The sequence below is a fragment of the Protopterus annectens genome, chromosome 3.part0 (assembly GCF_019279795.1).
Source record: "Protopterus annectens isolate FY-2018-M chromosome 3.part0, PAN1.0, whole genome shotgun sequence".
NCBI classification, from domain to species: domain Eukaryota; kingdom Metazoa; phylum Chordata; order Ceratodontiformes; family Protopteridae; genus Protopterus; species Protopterus annectens.
Genome location: NC_056731.1, coordinates 1,097,928,111 through 1,097,950,396, shown reverse-complemented (window position 1 = coordinate 1,097,950,396; position 22,286 = coordinate 1,097,928,111). Strand labels below are relative to the sequence as shown.

The window sequence follows — 22,286 nt, the reverse complement described above, 5'->3', positions numbered from 1 at the left end:
GACACACATCCTCTAATGCAGAGGGAAAAGAAGGAATGGGTGTGGGTTATGGAAAATCCTTTGTAACAACTCGTTGTATTTTTGGAGGCATTGAGAAACCCAAGTGTTCTCCCACTGAAAAAACTGAGACATTCTAGCAAGTGTATCAGAGAAAGAGAACCCCCCCACAGGAAGAATTAGAAACTGAGTTCTCCCGAATCAGAAACCTGAGGACAAAATCCTGAATCCATCTTTGCATCTTCCTGTTCAGATTCAGAACCTTGAATCTCTTCAAGAAAAGAGGGATCCCTCTTTCTTTTATCAGAAACTACTTTACAAGAAGGATCAATACCATGAATTAAACCTTCAGCCAGTCCCAGTAAACTTCTCCTATCCAAAGAAATTTGAGGAGTAGACATATGCTTGGTTTTCTTATTATTTTTGACAGGAAAACAAGGGGCCAACCATGTACTAATGGAAGCAGCTGTTTCCTCAGAGATGGGCTCAGCAGTCTGACACAACATTGAAACTTTTCCTATTCCCTCTCCAAGAACTGACAAGGGGTGGCTCTCCCTTGCCAACTGAGGGGACTCCAACAGCCACACAGGACGTGGCCAACTCCTGGTCCATAGTGGCTGTAGGTGCTACACCAGACGGATCCGGGGTAAAAGATGAGTGACTGAGGTTCAACAAATGGCCACAGCAGAGTCACCCACCTGCAAATGGGGCAAACAGCAAGCCTGCTGTGGTAACAAAGGATGTTTGCTTAACTTTTTCTTTTTGTGGCTAAAAGAAGGACCGACTGCGGGACCGGTAGTCTGTTGTATGGTGAAGCTGAAAATGGTGCTTCTTTCCTGAAGACGAGCAGTAAGTATTGTTAAAACTACCAGTCCGCAAAAGTTATTTTTTTTAAACCGAAAAACACAGTAAAAAGCACTTTATAACATGGCAGCCCCACAGTGGAAAAATAAACACAATTTTTCCACAGAAAATATATTTGCATTTAGTTTACACTACTTTTAAAATGACAGAAAGAAATGAGTGCTTCAGTTAAAAAGAATGTTACAGTCTCGAAACAGTCCGTTAAATAACAGCATTCCTAACTTTAAAATAACTTTCCTGAAGAGGAAAGAAAAAACTAACAATTTAAGAAAATGGAAATTTTTATTCTCCTAAGGGAACTTATCTGACCCGCAAAAAAGCACAAGATGTCCATTGATCCTTAAATGCCTCAGTGGAGCGTACTCTTTGGCAGCAGTAAGGGCTTCACTTTCAAACTTGTCTTTTAGTCAGCTCCGGCCAGTATGACAGTGTCTGCATGTGGAAGGTACCTTGAAGCTTTGGAAACTGGTCGGCTGTTATATCCTTGGCAGGATATAACCCATACTACTAATGCTAATGCAGCAGTGATCAATATGAAAGACATTAAATTATCTTCCCAACTCTATCAAGGGCTTTCCCATCCTTGTCAGAAGGGTAAGGATTAACATTAACTAAATTTTTTGTAGCAAGTGGATTAGGCATTTGTCTGCCTTCTTAGGCGCTGCAGTTTGGCTATCAGGCAAATTACATGCAATGTCAGGGGAACCTTCTAAAGTTGGTAAAAGATGGGGAACAGCAACATTTGCAACAAATCAGTCATTTTTTCAAAGAAGCTGGGAAGGTATTTTTTTTCCAATTAAACATCAGATTCATTGTTGGAGACGGTTTCAGAAACCGATAAAGAAAATCTCTCAAACGAAGAATCTGAGGAAATGGTTTCTTCATAAACATAATTTGGTAACTGAGCAGAAAGCACAGAAGCTCTTTCCCAGTCTACTCCCTGGTCATCACAAAGGGAGTCTGAGGACATCCTTTTATTTTCTACATAGGAATTGCATTCAAAGTGAAAAGGTTTTAATGCCTGCAATAAACCTTGAGTCAAGTCAATAAACTCTTCCTTATTAACAATAAATGAGTCTGAGTAAGATAACATTTTTTTTTTTTTTTTTGTAGGGACATCCCTAGAAGGGGAATGACTGCAAAATGGAACTTCACCTCGGGGAACAGGACTCTTAACCCTGTTATGAAGAGAAGCACTCCCTGCAACATCCTCAGAGATGAACAATGACCACCCCCCATCCCCATATCCGACACCTGATTCATAGTGGCTGGAGGGACTACACCACAATGATTTGGGTACAAAATTGAATGGTCTGAGGAGCCAGACATGATCACAGCACAGTCACCCAACAGTGGTTGTGACACAGACAGTCCGCTGTGACGGCAAGGTACCCTTACTAATTTTTTTTTTTTTTTGCTAGAGTCTGGAGGAATGTAAAACTGTCGGAATGGTATGCTGTTCCATAGTTCTGCCAGAAAAAAGCCTCAGCTGTGATTAGAGAAGCTACTAAGACTCAGTAATGGGTAAGCTGTTAAAGTAGTGTTCATGTGCAAAATACACATTGATACTTCCCAAATACACAAGTTTCTATTAATAAAGAGCAAATACCTTTTATTGAGCGCAATTTTTTTCCACAGAAAATGCAAAACTAGTCAAAAGTTAAAAATAGAAACTAAATAGTCTGACAAGCCAGTCTTGTGACAATCCTAAAACAGCACAAAACCCAGACAAAAACACTGTTCCAAAACAGTGTGGCAACAGTTTTCACAGAAATAGTGTGTGTGTGTATATTACACACACACGTATACAAAGACGTGTGTGTGTGTGTGTGTGTGTGTATATATATATATATATATATATATATATATATATATATATATATATATATATATATATATATATATATATACACACACACACACATATATATATATATATATATATATATATATATATATATATATATATATATATATATACGCAAACACACACACGCAAACACGCATGCACACGTGTATTTTGTGGAAGGTTTTACCCAAAGGGAAGTTATCTGTTCAGTATTAGGAGATAGATAGCAGAATGTCAATCCTCTGAAACCTGCAAAAGGAATGCTCTGTCAGGCGGCAAGAAAGTTCTGAGGTGAACACACAAGCTGCTGTATGCTCCACCCTGGAACTCTTGCCACCAGCAGCTTGGGTGTTCATGGGAGATGTTCAAAGCTTTGGAAGATGAGTCAGCTGTTATATCCTTGCCAGGACATAACCTATACAGCCAGGCTACTGCAGCAGTGATTTAATGAAGGAACATCTAATCCATTTCCTATGGTACAAGGGAAAATAGTAAGCAAAAAATTCCAACTCTTCTCCAACATCTAGACAGCTTCTGCAGCCCCATTGGGCTGTTCAGTCTGGGCCTGTTCCTAGGAGCAGCTCTGAAATGGGAGGACTCACCAGTATAGACCTTTCTTAAGGGAGGACCAAGGAGAAACAGAACCTGTCCAAAGATGGCAAGTTTAGACTCACTGGTCACTTGTAATGGCTTTTTATACAGAAGCAAAATTGGAGAAAAGAGCTATCCATACCTGCAGGTAACACACAGACAGAAGTCAGGACTGCAGATTGGCAACAGAGCAGTTATCAACCTGGACAACTTTCCTGACAGTGGGCTAGGCAATGTGATGTTTACTGGCCTTCCCTGGATGCAAAGGTCCCCCCTTAGTCTTTGGAGGTTAGCCGCATCCACAGAAGACTGTCTGGAAGTAGCAGGAGTGGCACTGTAGAGATCCTCCACAGAGGTGAAGGCTTGTTTACTCTTCAGAAGATCCAGAGTTCAAGATTTTTTTCCTCATCAAACTCCATTAAGACACTTTTGGGGGTTAAGGTAAAGCAGTAAGAAGCCAAATTAAACTGCTCCTCAGTCTGATAGTACATCTAAATTTTCAAGCTCCCACCAGACAAACTACTGCTTGATGTACAGATACAAGCCCCACTGTAGTATGACTGCATGGGCTCTCCTCAACGAAGGCCTACTGGATCATGGAGGTTGGGATGCCAATCTCATAACTGTCTCAGATCTAGATGGCTACCCACCTTCTGTGACTAGAAAGCACAGTGGATCAATGCACAAGATCAGAGTGGCTAAGTGCTACAGCTAGACATACAAACACAAGAAGCAAAAAAAAACTTAAGATACACCACAGATGTATGGAACTGGGGATGTCTCCTCAACCACCAAGGTCTTTGAATGTGATTAACAAATAGTTCGAGTTTAAGCACACTCTACTTCTGGGAGAGCTCACTACCTTAAGGGTTTGAAGATGCCAGCTGGAACAGGTTCAGGCTTCTGAATGTTTGCTCTTGTGCAGATGCTCCAGTGAATGACTATGACTAAAAGGAGAAAACTCCTGCCAGTTTCCACTAGAATAGTTTTCAATCACTGCCATCTCTGTAAAGTGGGCTAACAACTTTTCCCTTTGAAGATAAATAGCTATGTTGAATGTCTGGCATCTGAAGCAAATACCAAGGTCATGCTCTTCCACACAACAGTACAGGCAGTGCTAAGTGCAGGTCTTGTTTACTGATTTCACAGCCATGTGGTCACCTACTATGATGCTTAGGCATACAGATGTAGGAATTCACCGACAAATGTAGGGATTAAGATCTGAACTGTGTGTGTGGCAAAAAGAAACAATAGGCTTTGGCAACTAGGGTGTTACACAATAACTAGCATCAGTCAAGGATGTCAACTCCCAGAATTCTGAATTTTGCAAAAAAAAATATGCATCATTTGGTGAAGTACTATCCTATGATCTATCGGGGGGGGGGGGGTACCCTTATTGCTCAAACGTTTTTTTTTTTTTTTTTATGCATCACACTTCGAGTTCATAATGTAGGCATCCACCGTTACAAGTCTTCTTTCTCGACATTCCTGGACTGCACCTTAGAATAACCCTCACATTAACCAATTTACAACAGCTAATAAAGTATGGCAGTTTCTACTGGAATGGTTCTGCAGTCACAAACTAATGTCAGCATGACTGTAGCTCCTTTAACTCCACCTTTGGCTTAAAATTTGTGGTTCAAAATTCTACTCTGAGGAGGTGAAGGGTTCTGCACACTCACTTTCTACCAAACGCTACATACATTTTTGCTCAGACTCAATTTTCTGTTCCTGATGTTAGACTGTAGCAATCAGAAGCTGGGAGTGCTGCAAATGCTTCCTTGTGAGATGCAAGGCTACTGGTGGTAAACTATCCTTTATAAAAGAAGATCTTTGAAAATAAAAGACTAGAATGCTGGGACTCTACATGGTTTTGTGATATAATTTTGCATTCCTTTTGCATAGCACCTTCATAATAATGCAAAAACTTATTGGAAACTTATCTAATGACTGAATCCAAAGACAATCTGAACTCAACATTTTGTGATAATGACTTTTTAGATGCAATTTTCTCCTGTCTCCACTGTTGTGCAACCTGGAGTTTGTTTATACGAGTTGGAGGGGTTTGGAGGTGTACATCCCACTACAATGCCCACAGAAGAATTTCATTTTTGACCATAAAACTTGTAATAAAAAAAAATCATTTTGATGAGTTACAGTTGCAATGACTCCAGAGTTAATCAAATGTTGGGAAACCTGTTCTGTTCACTACTATAAGAAAATGCCCACTGCCTTGAATACTATACTTAGAAAAGTTACAGACTCGAAGTTTAACATTTCTTGGGAAATCTATTACAATAACAACCGTAGTGCACACCTTGAACAATAATGATTTAAAATGTTCTTAATTTTGATTTCTAAATAAGACTTACTCACATTATAAAGAAGAACACAAAAATAAAATTACCTCTGACGCATCCACTGCAGGCTTCTGAAAGCTGTAAAGTTGTGTAAGAATTTCATATTCTTCCTGAAATAAAATTGATATTTCACAGTGAATATATCCTCAGAAAACAAACTATTGTAATAAAGAACAGCTGTGTTCAGGCTGCAACTACAGATTCTTTATCCACAGATCTGCCTCTAATATAGACAAGCAACATCCTAATTCTTCTTTCACTAAGCAGTTTGAAACTAAATTAATGACAAAAGCAGGTTCATTGCACAGATGAGGAACATTTAGACAGAGTACTACTGGCTTGGCAGTAAAGCTCAAGACCTTAATGAATTCAAAAAGGACATGTAGTTATTGGCTAACAGCTAAGAAAACCGTTATGTTACCCGTTTGGTGACAGTGCCCCTGAGCAAAGACGTACAATACGGTGGAGACTTATGACATTATACCATGTTATAAAGTTTAAAGTCCCACAATGCACTCTGTAGGCAGAGCAAACTGATCATCAGTGTGCTACATGCGAGACGTCCAGTGGCTGAAATGATTATGAATACTGGGGGTGTGCATAAGGTGGCAGTGCCACATAGCAATACCACTGCTCAATGTGTAGTTCCACATACTATGACAAAGAAAGTTGCCTGCTACTGTAGATGTCAAGTGTGCTACTACAACAGAATAGTATCATGTTTGAGTTCTAACATTTTCATAAATCACTGCACCTAACTGCAGTTACTATATTAAATTTTCTAGCAGAAATAAACATATACACCACCACCCAACTGAAGTCTGCAAAAAGAAAAAGCAACTTATTACAGTACTCTTAAAAGGTCCCCTCAGCAGTGAATGTCAAGTATCTTGCAGTGTTACAATCTTACAATGTCAACATTAATGACAAAATTCCACAGAATTTAGATAGAAAACCAAAGAATTTACACAGCAATATATACAGGGACGAACTGTAATTTCCATTTAATAACATTCAAAAAGCTTTAAGAAATGCTGAATGTTAGGTTGGTACAACTTCATGAGTTGCATACAAAAAGTGGATATTCAAGATTTGCTCTTGCAGTGTTGCAGAGTAGAGTAGACTTGGTGATACAAACTAGTGCTGTCCTGGCACTAAATAGGTTTCATAGGTTTTCATAGGTTCATACTAGGCTATCTGCCCGAGGGCATTTACAAGCCTAGCCCATCGTCTTGTGGCTTACGCCACCCCTTTAGTATGGGGAACTATACCCATTATTTTGCTGTGCCTCTGTCGAGCAGTGACACTGAGGTAATCCCTGGGGTATATCTGCGATCTCCCATCCATTGGTCAAGATTTCTCTTGAACAAGGCCAGCGAGGTGCTCTGCCTCACATGTACCGGGATTTTGTTCCACAGCATAGGGAGTCTTTGGGTGATGAATCTATCCCTCCAGCATGTCCTATTAATAGCCGTGTCGAGGTTTAAGTCTCCGCCCTTGTGGCTCTGATGGATCTAGATTTTTGAGGTGAAGCATATTCATCAAATCTGGGTTTGACATGGCCTTGTATGTTAGGCAAAGGTCACCTCTGAGCAAGCGGTGGCGACTGAATAGAGCTGGAGTTCTTTCAGTCGGGCAGCATAGGACAGATTTTTGAGACCCTTTATCCTTTTGGTGAGGAACTTTTGTGGCCTCTCCAGCTGCTGCAAGTGTCAGGTCAGATACATTCCGAATGGGGCATTGTACTCAATCATTGGTCTGATGAGTGATGAGTAAAGGGAGACAATGACCTCCCTTGATCTAGATGAGAATCCCTTCATGATAAGGTGGGCAATGTAGAAGGTCTTCCTAACTACTTTAGCTACATGGGTGTCGAATGACAGACTACTATCAACCTGGGTCCCCAGGTCCCTGATAACTTCTTCTGTGCTCAGTGGATTGCCACCTATTTGGTAGCTAGGGGTAACCTTGTTTTTCGAAGGGTATGACTATGCATTTTTGGCATTTAACTTTAGGCCGTGGCTCTGGCACCAGTTATCCATTTCTGTGAGACCCTTCTGAAGGATATCTGTGTCAGATGTGTTTTCTACTATGGCCCAGTTTGCAGTCATCTGCAAACTTTGTCAGCCATAACCCTCCTGTGTTTGCTTGTACTCGGAAAAGTAGATGCCAAACAAGAGTGGGCCCAGGACTGAGCCCTGTGGGACACCACTTGTGACAGGCTTTGAGTCTGACATGGCGCCAGAAACTCTGACCCTGTGGGTTCTGTCACTCAGCCAGTTTGCAACCCATCTTGTGATGTATGGGTTAACATTTAAGCGGATGAGTTTTTCAATGATACCCGAGTGGGGTATTGTATCGAAGGCCTTAGCCAGATCGAGGTAGGCTGTATGGACTGCCTTTCCCTCATCAATGGCTTTGATGACTGTTTCGAAAAAGTCAACCAAGTTTAAAAGGCATGATCTGCCTTTGACAAAGCCAAACTGGGTTGGATCCAAATTCTGCAAATTCCCTATGTCTTTATTGATGAGGTCCATTATGATCCTCTCCATGGCTTTGCAGATAAGGCTTGTCAAGCTAATGGGCCGGTAATTTCCAGGGTCGGTGGAGGCACCGCCTTTGTGAAGTGGGACCACAGTTGCAGTGCGCCACTCCTGGAGTGCGTATCCAGAGGTAAGACTTTGATTAAACAGCTGTCCTAGCTGTGGGTTTAATTCCTCATTGAGTTCGTGGAGCACACAGCCGGGGACACCATCAGGTCCCATGGATGCTATGTTTTTTGCTTTGGAGAGAGCAGTTCTCACTTGGGCGCTGGAGATGTTTGGGGCTGCAATCGTTTGGTATAGATATCTCTCCTTTTGGGGAGGGGAGAAGTTTGCACTGAACCTGTCAGCCAGTATGTTGGCAATGTCTGTAGGATCAGTAATCTTCACATCATTTTGAACTAGTTCTGAGCATATCTGGGGTTTCCTCCTAGGTTTCTAACATAGCTAAAGAAGGCCTTATGATTGTCTTTTGAGTCTTTAGCTATTTTTCTCTCGAAATTTGCTTTGGATGATTTTATGAGAGCTCTTAGTTTTTACTTATAGTGATCAAGGGTGTCTTACCTTTTAAGGATTTTGCTCTATCTTGTAGTAGCTTCCTCCTTTTGTTGTAGAGTTTGTTTATGGCTGGGGTCCACCAGACTGGACGCTTGCCTTTGGTACAAAGAGTCTTTGTTTTGCTTGGGATTGCCTTATCCATGCAGTCCTGCAGGTGCTGGTAGAAGGCATTTGTAAGTGATTCAGCGGCTTGAGTACTGTTTTCCGCCAGCTCGGGGGCCTTAAAGGAGACCACACTAGTCTTTAGAAGTGTGAAGTCGGCTTTTGAGAAGTTCTTTACTGTGGTCTTTTTATTTCAGGTGGGGGTGGGATGAGGACCTCCAGCGAGATTAGTTTGTGATCTGATCTCACCAGTGAGGGGTATACTTCGGTGTTGAACATTGTGCTCCCATGTTCGTGATGATGAGATCAAGTATGTTATCTCCTCTTGTGGGGATGGTGACTAGTTGTTCCATGGCATTTGAGTTTATGAATTCCAGGAACTTTTGGGCTAGGGTGTTTGGGCTTGAGTAGTGTTCCCAGTCTATATTAGGGTAATTGAAGTCACCTAGTATGATGGTGTTTGGTGATACATTTATCCCCTCTAGTGTTTTCAGGAAGGCCATGTGAGGTTCCTGAGTTTGTGAGGGTGGCCTGTAACATACTACAATTTGCAGAGCAGTCTTGCCTATGGTTAATTGCACCTGGATGGTCTCCGATGCATCGTGCATTGCCACCAGTCTTGAGGTGTGGGTGTCCTTGATGAATATGGATACCCCTCCTTTCTTGGTATTGTCCGGATTTTGGGGCGGAACGCATGATATGAGGTAAAACCTGATAGCGCTGGGGTGCTCTCAGGAGCCTTGAACCAGGTTTCTGTCACAGCACAGACATCGATGTTCTCCATACTGAGAAGGGCCTCGAGTGCGTGCATTTTGAGATTTAGACTTCTGGCATTGAGCAGCATTACCCTTAGTTTTTTCCTTTTTGTGTTCTAGGGTGGTAGGTTTAGAATTTGAGCCTTGCCTAAAAAGGCACTATGGGGTGGCAAGAGCCTTTGCCAATATCCGAATCCCAGGGTGACAGGTGTAAGCCGTCCCTTATGAGCAGCGTGGCTTGTCCAGCATGTCATCCCAGACAGACAGATACTGGATCCCCTTTGAATGACACCAGTGTTTAAGCCAATTGTTAAAGCTGATCATCTTATCTCTGTATTGTGGCATCATTCTTGGTGAAGGTAGGATACTGCTCAAGGTCAGGGTCATACCTGCCTGGGCTACATAATCAGAGAGCTCCTCAATGTCTCTTTTCATGTAGTCCAAGGAGGTACGTCTCAGGTCATTTACACCAGCGTGGACAATGACTGAGTCATATTTGTACCTGCTGTTGAGAGACCTGAGTGCTTGCGTTATGTGGCGGATTCTAGCTCCCGACAGGCAGCTTACTGTGACCTTCTCCTTACTCAGTCTGGTGAGCGGGACGTCAGTGTGTCTGACTATGGAGTCACCAATGACTAGTGTGTCTGGCATTGTGTTTGGCCTTAAGGGCTGTGACTGTTTGACAGGCCAGGATACATTCAAAAGAATTAATTTACTCGAGTCCACCCCACTCCAATGCCAAGCATATGTTCAGGTATACATACATACTTGTGTATATGTAGGCCCACTCATTCTACCTCTTTTACTCAATTAGCAACCACAAAATACAATTATAAGGTACTGCATACAATAAACTAGATTAAATAAAACTAATGAATTATATCAATAAGCCCTGAACGCATCACAACAAACATTCACTTACATTACCAACACAGCTCACCGAGGGAAAGAAACTCAGAAGTCTTGAAACTTTAATCATTACAAAGAACTGCACTAACTTTGAAGTAGGCTGCATAATATGCAATACAGGATTTCAAAAGCTGCACAGCTCTACACTGTGGTTGGAGGAAACCGGGATTACAAAACACTGCAGGACAGCAGAGCCTGTAGAATTGCCCTGCCTAAGGAAGTCCTGGGTTTAGAAGATGTATCTAATTTGTAACGAGTCATGAACATAGGACAGAAGACAAATTCACTGCTATGCAAGCATAATCAAGTGATACCACATAGAAGAAGGCTGCAGAAATGACCACTGTCCTGCTGACCTCATTTTCATGGTTCAAATGAGATTACTTCTGCTATGTATTTTGACAAGCACTGTATGATGGCTTTTCTGCTGCAATGCCATCACCAAAGAAAATATATATAAATATGGTTTTGTTCTTGGATAGCAGCACTATACCAGTTCATGTGTATCTATAGCATACAACTACCGCTCAACTCTGTTATAATATTCTGTGAAGAATTAACTGAAAAATCATAATGACATCAGCAAGTGGAAATAATGTTTTGCATTATACAAGCTAAAATTCTGCCATGAAAGCAGACAGACAGAAGCAACAACACAAGCATACAAACAAGTACTTATCATACCAATTAGTGAGACAGTCTCTGAAGTGGGTGCAACATGTAAATACACCCCATCGTGTGTAGTATCATGTGGCTTTTCCTAAATTCTTGAGCTACTATGTATGGACTGGAAAGGGCCACTTAGTCACACCTTTAACATCTTTATTAAATCATCCCATTTTAAAGTTGCAGCATGGGTTCACAAACATTAAATAGAAAACATACTTTTAATTAGTTTCCACTGCTACCACCATGCAGTACACACACACAAGCTTTATTTTCAACTTTAATTTATTCCAGAATTCTATAAATTGCTCAACTCTTGCCTTCCCTTAATCCGCACTCCTCCCCCTGAGAATTATTCTATACATATTTTCTCACAAATTCAATTTCTTTCTAAGAAATTTGCTCCTTAACCTTTAGAGATTCCTCACACAATAACTTTATCTCATTTAAATATTCAACACCTTTATTACAGCTGGTTTCAATTCTGGTTTCTACTTTCGAGTAATTTGTTTTTGCTGCCAAAAGGGTTAAACTTAGCAAAGCCTTACTATGCTTTGACAATTCAGAGTCTACACCCAAGCTCAAAAGACTCATTTTGAGAGTTACCACCACTTGTTCCCGTAACATTATTGTCAAAGTAATCTGTATGGAATTTTTAAAATGTGCCAGCTTGTTACATTCCTTAAAATGAGCTCCAATTTTCTCTCTCTTCCACATTACATCTCCAGCATTTACTATTTACTCGAGTAAGAATCCTCTGGAGTTTACTGGGAGTATACAAATATCTATGCACACACTTCCATAACCTCCTATATTTGAAGCACATCCATCTTTGTGTTATTATTACAGAGACTTATTTGAAGTGCCTTGAAAGTACCCGCTCAATACCAGGGTTTTGTGCACACACACACACACACACACACACACACACACACACACACACACACACACACACACTCAATGGAAACTGTGGTGTCATCTCCATATTTGCCAAGGACCACGTTACTTTGAGACAAAATACCTAGATACCCTCAAATAAAGTTTACAGAGTTTCAAATCATACTAAATAGGATTAACTATCACTTTACAGTGACCTACAGAACTCCCTCCTTGTCTCAAACAAAAATCACAGAACATTCCTAAAAATTCTTGATGAACTCCCCCATAAGTGGGAATGCTATTACCCTTATTCAACAACTCAATGATTAACTGAGGGACCTCTGCAGCAACATAAAATATGCACAAACATTCTTAAGATTTTTACAAATCCTATAAACTGATGGAAAAAACATCACAGAATTCAAGAACTTAAAAACATACAAACCTCCAAATATTTCTATAATTAAGTCTCTAATTTAGAGTATTGCTTATAAAGTCGATAATACTAAGAGTTATGGAGAAAAGTTCTGTTCATCTCTGGATAAACGTATCAAATTAGCACTTCCCACCAATGGAGAGGTTTAAAAACAAAACTGTGTGGTAACCCTCTAGCACTATTAAACTACGTAATAAAAGGAAGAAACTCCTAAAACTGCATAGCAAAACAAACAACCCTAAAAGAAGACATAAAAAATATCTCTCAAATGTAGTCTAGCCACAGAAGCCAAAGACCACTACAAATCCTTCTTTAGTTATGTCAGAAAAAAATTACACCCAACACTGCTCCAAGCTTATTCATAGCACCAGCTACTCAGATACAATGGATATTCCCAACATACTAACTAATAAATTTAGTGTCAGCATCACCCAATACATCTATTCCAAAATCTACCTATCCCTGATGGAATCATGCCCCTAATCATCACAAGAGAGAAAATACTGAAGATACTCTTCAAAATGAAGAACAACACATCCACTGGATCAGACAACATACCAGGCTGCCTAATTAAGAGCACTACACAAGCATTCAAGGATCGGTGGTGGTGCTGCGGTAGCGTTGTCGCCTCACAGTAAGACGCTGTCCGGTTCGATTCTCAGGTAGAGCGTCGTCTGCGTGGAGACATGCGTAAATGGGCGTACCTTCATTGAAGGTTGTGCGTCAGGGCTGGCAACTCGGCACGTAAAAATCAGCTGCCAATCATTAGCGGACCGGAGTTCCGCTGTGGCGACCCCTAGCCGGGAAAAGCCAAAAGACACAATAACAACAACAACAACAACCATTCGAGGATCCACTCTTCAAACTTCCCACAGGAATTGTACACTGCTGCTGTAATCCCACTGTATAAGGGTGGCCCTACCTCTGACCCAAGGAATTACAGACCCATCAGCTTAACAAGTCTTATATGCAAAGCTATGGAACATATCACAATGGACCTAGTTAACTACATCAAAAACCTTACTATACAATGACCCCCTATTAATATTCCAAAGCATGCACACTGATTGGCCAGTGTGCCCGTTGTAAATCCCACAATATACCAATGGAAAAAGGTCCGGTCGCTCAGACTTTTTTCCGTTGGTATAAAGTGCCCAAAACCCTTTTAAATAAATAAATAAATAAATATATATATATAACGGAGCAACGGAGACTTTTTCTCTGTTGCTTCCATTTCAAAGCATTGATGTACTGGGTATTCGTAGGAACGCAAGTCCCATACACATGTGCAGTACATCAACACAAGGAAGCAGTATTCCACCACCGGCAGAAGAAGTAAGTATTTTTTTCTTAAATAATGTCATTGTATAATAGCAATAACCAACTCTGTTGTTGTGGTATATTGAAATTTACTCACGGCTGGCTTTATTTAGTCACTCGAGCTTCGCCCTCGTGATTAAACCACGCCAACTGTGGGTAAATCTTCAATATACCACACCACGTCGTCAGTTATTGCTTAATTATTAAATTCTTGTACTCAAACCCCAGCAATATGGTTTTGTCATGGGTAGATCCTAAGCAATGAATGTTGTAAACTTCTTTGAGAGAGAGTTACCTAGGCTGTTGATGGTGGACTGGTTGTAAACACAGTGTAACCTGACGTCACCAAACAATCAACACCATGTCACATTCAAATACAATAAACACACATTCAAATATAATACACAAACTAAAGGAATTCCAATTTTGCTCATATTTGGTTAGGTGGACAGCTCACTGGCTTAGAGATAGTACTCACACTGAGTGTGTGTGTGTGTGTGTGTGTGTGTGTGTGTGTGTGTGTGTGTGTGACGACATCCTTTTGAAAACATGAAGGTGACTAGTACTTGGCCGATCTCAATTATCAAAGGAGGATCTCTAGTTAAAGTTTGAGGATGACTATAAGTTAAATAGGCTCAAACTCAATGCCAAAACTGCAACATTGTAGCATTTGGCAAGATGCCAATGGATTCTATTTACTGCAGGTGTAACATAAAACTTCAAACTAAAAATGTTAAGGAGACTTGGTGGATAGCTCTCATATTTTAACATCACATAACGACAGCGGTTAGGAAATCTTTTTCCTTGCACACCTCATACCCAAGGGTATATCTTTCAAATTTAAAGTCATCATCTCTTTGTATTCAACACCGATAAGACCCACCACTAAATACAGCACCCCATTTGGGATATACCTTAGTAAGCAAATCAAGCAACTGGAAAGACCCTAGAGATTTGTAACTAGAAAGACCAGGGGAGTTAAAAGACTTGTTACCAGGAAAGACCAGATGCTTTGCCCTCGTCTCCTTAGGTGCTACTCATGCCTCTTATGCTATAAGGGGATCCAGTAGTCCAAGAAAGTACAGTTGTGTAAAATCTTACCATAAGAGAAGATGCCCTTCTCTTCACTGTTGAAATATTCATTACATAAGGGATCCCCTGTCAAGGATAGCCCGACAGCTGGCCAATATACCAAATTTAGGTCCCATAAGTGCTGTATGTCACACTTTTGTTCACCACGTAAGGCATAGGGCATAAAGGTGACATACATACATAGTCACACAAACACTTGGAACTGAAATGCTTCAGTAGGAACAGAACACCCTCAGGAACAAAAGAGAACATGTACATCCAGAAGGAAAAAAGGTAAAAGAAAAAGGAAACAAGGGCACCTTGGCCAGGAGGCAACAAGAAAAACAGGGCAAGAACTAGAAAAGAGGAGAAGGAGGGAGGGACAGAATACTGCAACAGTGAAGAGAAGGATATCTATGTTATGGTAAGATTTTACACAACTTTACTATGTCCTTCTATATCACTGTTGCATATGGGAAGATTACAAGAGTTAAGAAGCAGCAAGAGAGGAGGAAGGCACAGAAGAGCCCTCTACAAACCCATGCAAAATGGCCATGGTAAAACCTGCCCTGGAAATAACATCCAATTTGTAATGTTTAATGTATAATGTTTGGTGAAAGTGTGAACAAAGGACCGAATAGCAGCCTCAAGGATAGACTTGGTGTAGAAATCTTTGAAAAAGACACCAGACGAGGTAACCACCCTAACAGAATGTGCCTTTACTGATGAAGAAGCAGATCATCATTATCATCGGCCCCCCTTTCCCTCATTTTTTCTACATGGGGTCAGGGTATCGTGTTAACTGTCACCAACTCTCTCGATTCAGTGCCACATTCCTGCCTTCAACACTCATGCCTGACTGTTGCAGATCTTCTTTCATACAATCCATCCACCTCTTTGCTAGACATCCTCGCTTCCTCTTACCTTCTTCCAGTCTGTCCCAAATCTACCTCACCAGTCTGTCTTCTACTTTTCTGCACATGTCCAAACCACCGTAATCTGTTCTCTGATCTTTTCTGCAATTGGAGCTACTTTGGCTTCTATTCTTATGTCCTCATTTCTTTGTCTGACCCACAGTTCGCATCCTACCACCCTTCTCAGGCACTTAATTTACTATCACCTCTAGATCCTGCAACTGTTCTGCTTTTACTGCTCAAGTTTCTTTACCATACAGTAGCACTGGTCACACCACTGTCTTATACACTTTACTTTTCAGCTTCTTTGTCATTCTTCTGTTATAGACTACACCTGACACTCTATGCCAGTTGGTTGCAGCCTCTCCGATTCTAGCTTTGACCTCTTCATGAAGAAAAACATCCATTATGAAAAGAATAACAAAGGAAATGACCTTAGAAATCCAGTATGAAATAATTTACTTAAAAACAGCCAAAACCAAGGTCCTGGGATGAAAAGAAACAAAAAGCTGCTCAGTCTTGTGACTATCTTCATTTTATCTAAACAATACCAAAGCTGTCTATGCAAATCCAAGGTGTGAAGAACCCTCTCACTGTGGAGAAAGAAAAAGGAAGGAAGATGAATAGACTGATTAAGGGACAACTCACTGACCACCTTGGGCAAAAAACGAAGGATTAGTTTGAAGAGACAACCTGTTTCTGTGAAAAACTAAAAAAAAGGGAGGAGTAACCATGACAGTCAGAAGCTCAAGACACTGTCTTGGTTGGAAACCCAAAAGAACAAGTCTTCCATGTACAATGTTGCAAGGAAGCTGAAAAAGCAGGCTCAAAGGATCCAGATTCAATTTTTCAAAGTACAAAACTGAGGTTCCAAGAAGGTGGAATAGACTTTTTTGGGGAAGCCTGATATGAAGGACGCTTTTAAGAAATTGCTCGACCTCAAACCAAGAGGCCAGGGGAGGATTCGAGGGCAGACAAGCATATATGATTTTCTGGTAGTGAGTTTACTGGCCATCTGAAAAGCCTGAAGCACGGCCTCAGAAAAAAAGGTGCTAAAAAGGAATCAAAACCTTATCACCCACATTGTCATTTAAAGAGTGGATGGGTGAGAATAGGTAACAGACCTCTTGCCTCCTGTGAGAATATCTACCTGGTGAGGTAACTTGTAGTGATTGCCCCTGGCCAAGTAAATAGAAAGATGGAACTAATGCTGTCTGGACCAAAATGGAGTCACCAGCAAGACTTTGGAAGAGTCTTGTCAGATCTTGTGCAGAGCTCATGATAAAGAGGAACAGAAACATTCCCTTCCAAGGGAAGCACAAAGCATTCACTTTCCAAGTCAGAGGACTTGGAACTCTGGAACAGAATAGAAGAAGTTGTCTGTTCAGACAGTAGACAAAAAGATCTACCTGAGGAATACCACAATGATTGACTATGTCTACGAATACATCCCTGTGAAGCATCCAATCATGAGCCTGTGTTCTGGACCTGCTCAAACAGTCTGCCACTAGATTGTGCTCTGGGAGAATATACACCGCCTGAAGAGAGTCACTTGATATTTGACAGCTAGATCCCAGACCTGAAGAGCTAATCTGCAGAGCAGACAGGACCTCGTACCCCCCCCCCATTTGTTGTTGTACATCACAGTGGTACGGTCTATGAAGACTTTGATGGGGACTGGGATGGAAAAGGGAATGAAAAGCTTGCAAAGCCAGAAGCAGAGCTCTCCTCTCATTTATGTTGATACGATCTGACCTTTGATGAGGAGGCCACAGACCCTGAACTTTTAGAGGGCCACAAAAAGCTCCCCACCACAAGTCTAAGACATCTATTAAGCAGCTCCTGAAAAGGAATTGGAGCCTGGGAAGAAAGCCCTGGATTGAGAGAAAGTTGATGAATCCACCACTAAATCTTGGGTCTCAGATAAGGAAGAAAAGGAACAGGGAATTCCAGGGAGTGGCAATGTTGGAGTCATATTAATTTGAGGTACCACTAAAATTTCCTCATATGCAATCTGGCGAGAGGGAGCATGGGAATAATGGAGGCCATAAATCCCAGAATCCTGAGAAATTCCCTGGCTGTGAGAGAGAGGACAGAGGAAGAACAGACTGGAAAAAGAATGTCTGAGACAGAATCTTGGGAGCAGGGAGATGTGCCAGCATGAGAAAGGTCTGAAGTCAATACCAGAGGTAAAAATGACCCCAGGAAGGCATTAGAACAGATTTCTTGAGGTTTATGGTGAGCTCCAGACTGTGCAAAAGACAAAATGGTAAACTGGAGATCCTGTAACAGACTGATGGGTGAAGGAGCTTGAATGAGCAGGTTATCTAGATAGGGAAAAATCTGAATCCCCCCAAGCCTGCAAAAAAGCAATGACAGAGGCAAGGCATTTGGTAAATACCATCAGGGCAGAAGAAAGGCCAAAGGGCAAAGCAGAGAACTGAAAATGCAAGGAAGAAACATTAAAACATAAACATTTCCTGAGGAGAGGGTGAATGGGGATGTAAATGTATGCATCCTTGAGGTCTAGAGAAACCAAAAAGGCCTGGGGAAGAAGAAGAAACAAGGTCTGAAGAGACAACATCCAGAAAGAAGGCACCTTGAGAAAGGTGTTGAGCAGAGAAAGATCTAGAATTGGTCATGATGTACCTTCCTTCCAACGAACCAAAAACATTCTGGAGTAAAACCTCTCTCCCACCTGGGTAGTTGGAACAAGCTGAACGGTGCCCTGATCTACAGGGGATTGCAGAACCTACGGAAAATGAGGAAGCTGTTCTACAGAAGGTTGAGGAATGCTCAAAAGGGGGAGGGGCAGATTTCCAAACCATGAAATACCCCTGACAAACAACAGACAGCACCCCAAGAATCGGAGGTGATCCAATGCCAATTTAGAAGAGAGAGAGAAAGGCAGAGACACAAGGGGACCTGACTGAGTAGAAGAGAAAGCCAAAGTCAAATGGAGACAAAGTGACATAGCCAAAGAGAAGGGAAGGTCAAAAGTCAAATGGAAATACACCTGTCCTGAAAAGAAGGCTTCTGAGATGAAGGGATCTAAGTGGACTTAACAGGAGGAAAGAGACTAGATTACATCTTAGAGGAGGGTGAGCCCGCCTATGCACAAAGGCAGACCTAAAAAGGTAATTCCTCTGGAATTTGGGGATAGGGAAGACATAATTATATTTGAGTTCCTGCAAGACCTAACCCTTATCCTGAAGGAACTTAAATAAGTCAGCAGCAGCTGTTCCAAAAAGATTTCTATTATCCAGAGGGCCATCCAAAAGCTTGGCTTTAATATCATCAGGTAAAGCCTGAAGATGTAGCCAGGAATAACACCTCATCACAAAACCAAAGGCAGCGGCCTTGAAAGCAGCATCAGCTGCATCATAACTGCATTTTATAGAGTGACGGCAACTTGGGAAGTGGACTCAAGCAAGGAAAGTGCAGAAGTCTTCCCATCAGAATTGGGAAGGTTAGGTACCACCTTAGCTACCTGGGAAAGAAGAGCCAAAAATACTGGGTCATGTAGGTCTGGTAATAAACAGCATTAAAAAAACAGGGTGGCAGTGGTACATATTTTCTTATAATCTGCGTGATGCATGTACGGCAGCTGCAAGGCTCATGAGTCAGCACATTCAAAACAAAGAAAAGCCAGCAGTAAAGGTGGAAACCCACAATTTAATACATGAAATCAAAATAAAAAATCACATAAGGTAGAGGGTAGTAAGCCCAACTACCTGCTCCAAACCGGTTTCGGCTGTAATAGCCTTCTTCAGTGAGTAAACATGAGCCAACAAAAATCCACTCATGTATATATAAAGTGCTACATACAACAATTCATTGGTGCATTCATAACTGGTCATTAAGCACAGGTGGGAACAAAGCCCCTAACTTAATCCATTTGCATTCCTTAAAATTAAGTATATCATGCCAGCCTGATTTGTCCCTACATTTACCTAAAATACAATCTATAACAGTAAAATAAAAAGATGCAGTACTGTGTTTGCACACATTTGTACAAATCATTATTAGGACGTTTATTCCTAATATCACTAAGGTGTTCCCCAGTCCTGAGACAAAAAGGTCTAGAAGTTTGTCCCACATAGAATGAGGAGCATGAACAGGTGACTAAATAGACAACCCACTCTGTGCTACAGTTAGCCCAAAAATTAATGTTGTCTATAGAAGGGAACAGAACAGGACAGAACTAAATTGTTACAATACAAGGACAAACCAAGAGATTTTTCCAATGCTTTGGTTTGTCTGGTGACCACATATGGACATAACACATGGGGGTTTATGAATATAATTAACAGACACTGGAACATTCTTACAGCCGAGGAGAGATTACACCCTTTTTTGGGTGATCGATGATCTTTTTCATTTAGGAGAGGACGTACATTGGGTTCCCTCTTTAGCCACTGTAAGAGGGTGGGACCTAGTTCTATTGTTCCCACTCAACGCACACTCACAGGTGGCCCATTGTTGGGATTCATGCCATGTGGTCATTGTACTCATTGCAATAGGGTTCAGAAAATGAGGGAATTCAGTAGTCGCAACACATCAGTAGTTTTAAACATTAATTTTTGGGCTAACTGTAGCACAGAGTGGGTTGTCTATTTAGTCACCTGTTCATGCTCCTCATTCTATGTGGGACAAACTTCTAGACCTTTTCGTCTCAGGATTGGGGAGCACCTTAGTGATATTAGGAATAAACATCCTAATAATGCTTTGTACAAACATGCGTGCAAACACAATACTGCATCTTTTTATTTTACTGTTATAGATTGTATTGTAGGTAAATGTAGGGACAAGTCAGGATGGCATGATATACTTAATTTTAAGGAACACAAATGGATTATTAAGTTAGGGGCTTTGTTCCCACCTGGGCTTAATGACCAATTATGAATGCACCAATGAATTGTATGTAGCACTATATATACATGAGTGGATTTTTGTTGGCTCATGTTTACTCACTGAAGAAGGCTATTACAGCCAAAACTGGTTTGGGGCAGGTAGTTAGGCTTACTACCCTCTACCTTATGTGATTTTTTATTTCATGTATTAAATTGTGGGTTTCCACCTTTACTGCTGGCTTTTCTTTGTTTTGAACATACTTTCTTACCCAAACTTTCCATGTCTCTACTGTCCTTATATAGATTGAAGGAGCTTGGTAGATGGCAACAACTTAGAAAGTTTATCAGAGGAAACTGAAACCACTGAAGCATCAGCAGAAGGGCAAGTGTACAAAAAGTTGCAATCCTCAGGCACCTTGAAGAACCTGTTAGGTTTCTTGAGAGCTAGGGGCTGAGAATCAGGAGCTACACAGGAGCTACACAGGCAGCAGTAAAGGTGTCCAAAAGGACTGCCAAAACAGAAGGGACAGCAGATGGCTTGGGAAACTCAATTTGTTGAAGCTTATAACACCTCCTTTGGATGTCAGAGATCTAGGAGCAATCCCACTTAAAACAGTCCAACAAGCAGCCAATAGTATCCTCAAAGGATAATTCTTCCAAGGGTGAGTCTGGACTCAAGGAATCCTCTTCCTCTGAGCCACAGTCCTAAGAAGGAAAAAAATCTAAAAAGAATAAGCAAGGGATTACTCCCCAGAATCTAAGTCCTTATCTGAGGAATCCAATTCTCTAGGCCTCTTAACAGCGTTGGAAGACCAGGGAGGGGCTGGGACAGAGGGTCCCTATTAGAAGAATGAAAGTCCAAAATATCAAACGCTGTAAACAGTGAAAATGCCAGACATCGATGCGTTTTTTTGTGAGATCGCTGTACAGTGAAGATCAGGAAATTTGCCCTTTCCTCACTATAGTGCAATCTCGGAGTTGCTGCGGTGTTTACAGCGTTCAATTATATGAACTTTCATTCATATAATATAGACCTGGGACAGACACCCCCCTAAGGAGGCTTCAAGGCCATTAAAGCACTGAACAGACCCTGAGTAAAATTTTTATTTTATTTATTTTATTGGACATTTGTTTACTGGGTCAGAAAAGAATCATTTTTCAGTGGAGGCCTGGGAAATAAAGCTCCAGATTCAGAAGCTACTGTTCAAAACATTATTAACAGTATAAGACAGTAGGGTGCAGTCTTAAAAGTACACTAATAGTGAAACATCTTAATGGTACAATAGTGAAATAAAACAAAACAGTAGATGCATTTTAAATGATGTAGATGACTAGAAATTTTTACATGATACAAGGTACACATTGAATATTTACATGTTAGTTGCAAGCAAGCATAAGCTTAGAATATCAGTGAAGAATATTTGTTAGAAGGGTTAGAGATGAGATAGCGAGTTAGGAGGAATGTCGATACTAAGAGGTGGTAGGGGAGATTAACAGGAGGGAGGGGATAGGATGAGGGAGGTAAGGTAAGAGTAGAGTGGAGGAAAGTTCAGAGTGACATAGGAATAGTATGAAAGACGGAGGGAGAGAGAGAGGGACGGGAAAAAAGTTAGGACCGG

General features: G+C 41.1%; 1 protein-coding gene across 2 annotated transcripts in view; it reads right to left on the bottom strand.

Moving 5' to 3' along the window:
- The window catches only part of CCHR3.PART0H5orf22 (chromosome chr3.part0 C5orf22 homolog), a 313,287-nt gene that overhangs the window by 238,422 nt on the left and 52,579 nt on the right, over nt 1-22,286 (bottom strand). For both annotated transcript variants that reach the window (XM_044065335.1, XM_044065334.1), the window contains exon 5: nt 5,709-5,771. In XM_044065335.1, coding sequence (XP_043921270.1) covers nt 5,709-5,771 — 63 coding nt within the window. The remainder of the gene's footprint in view (nt 1-5,708; nt 5,772-22,286) is intronic.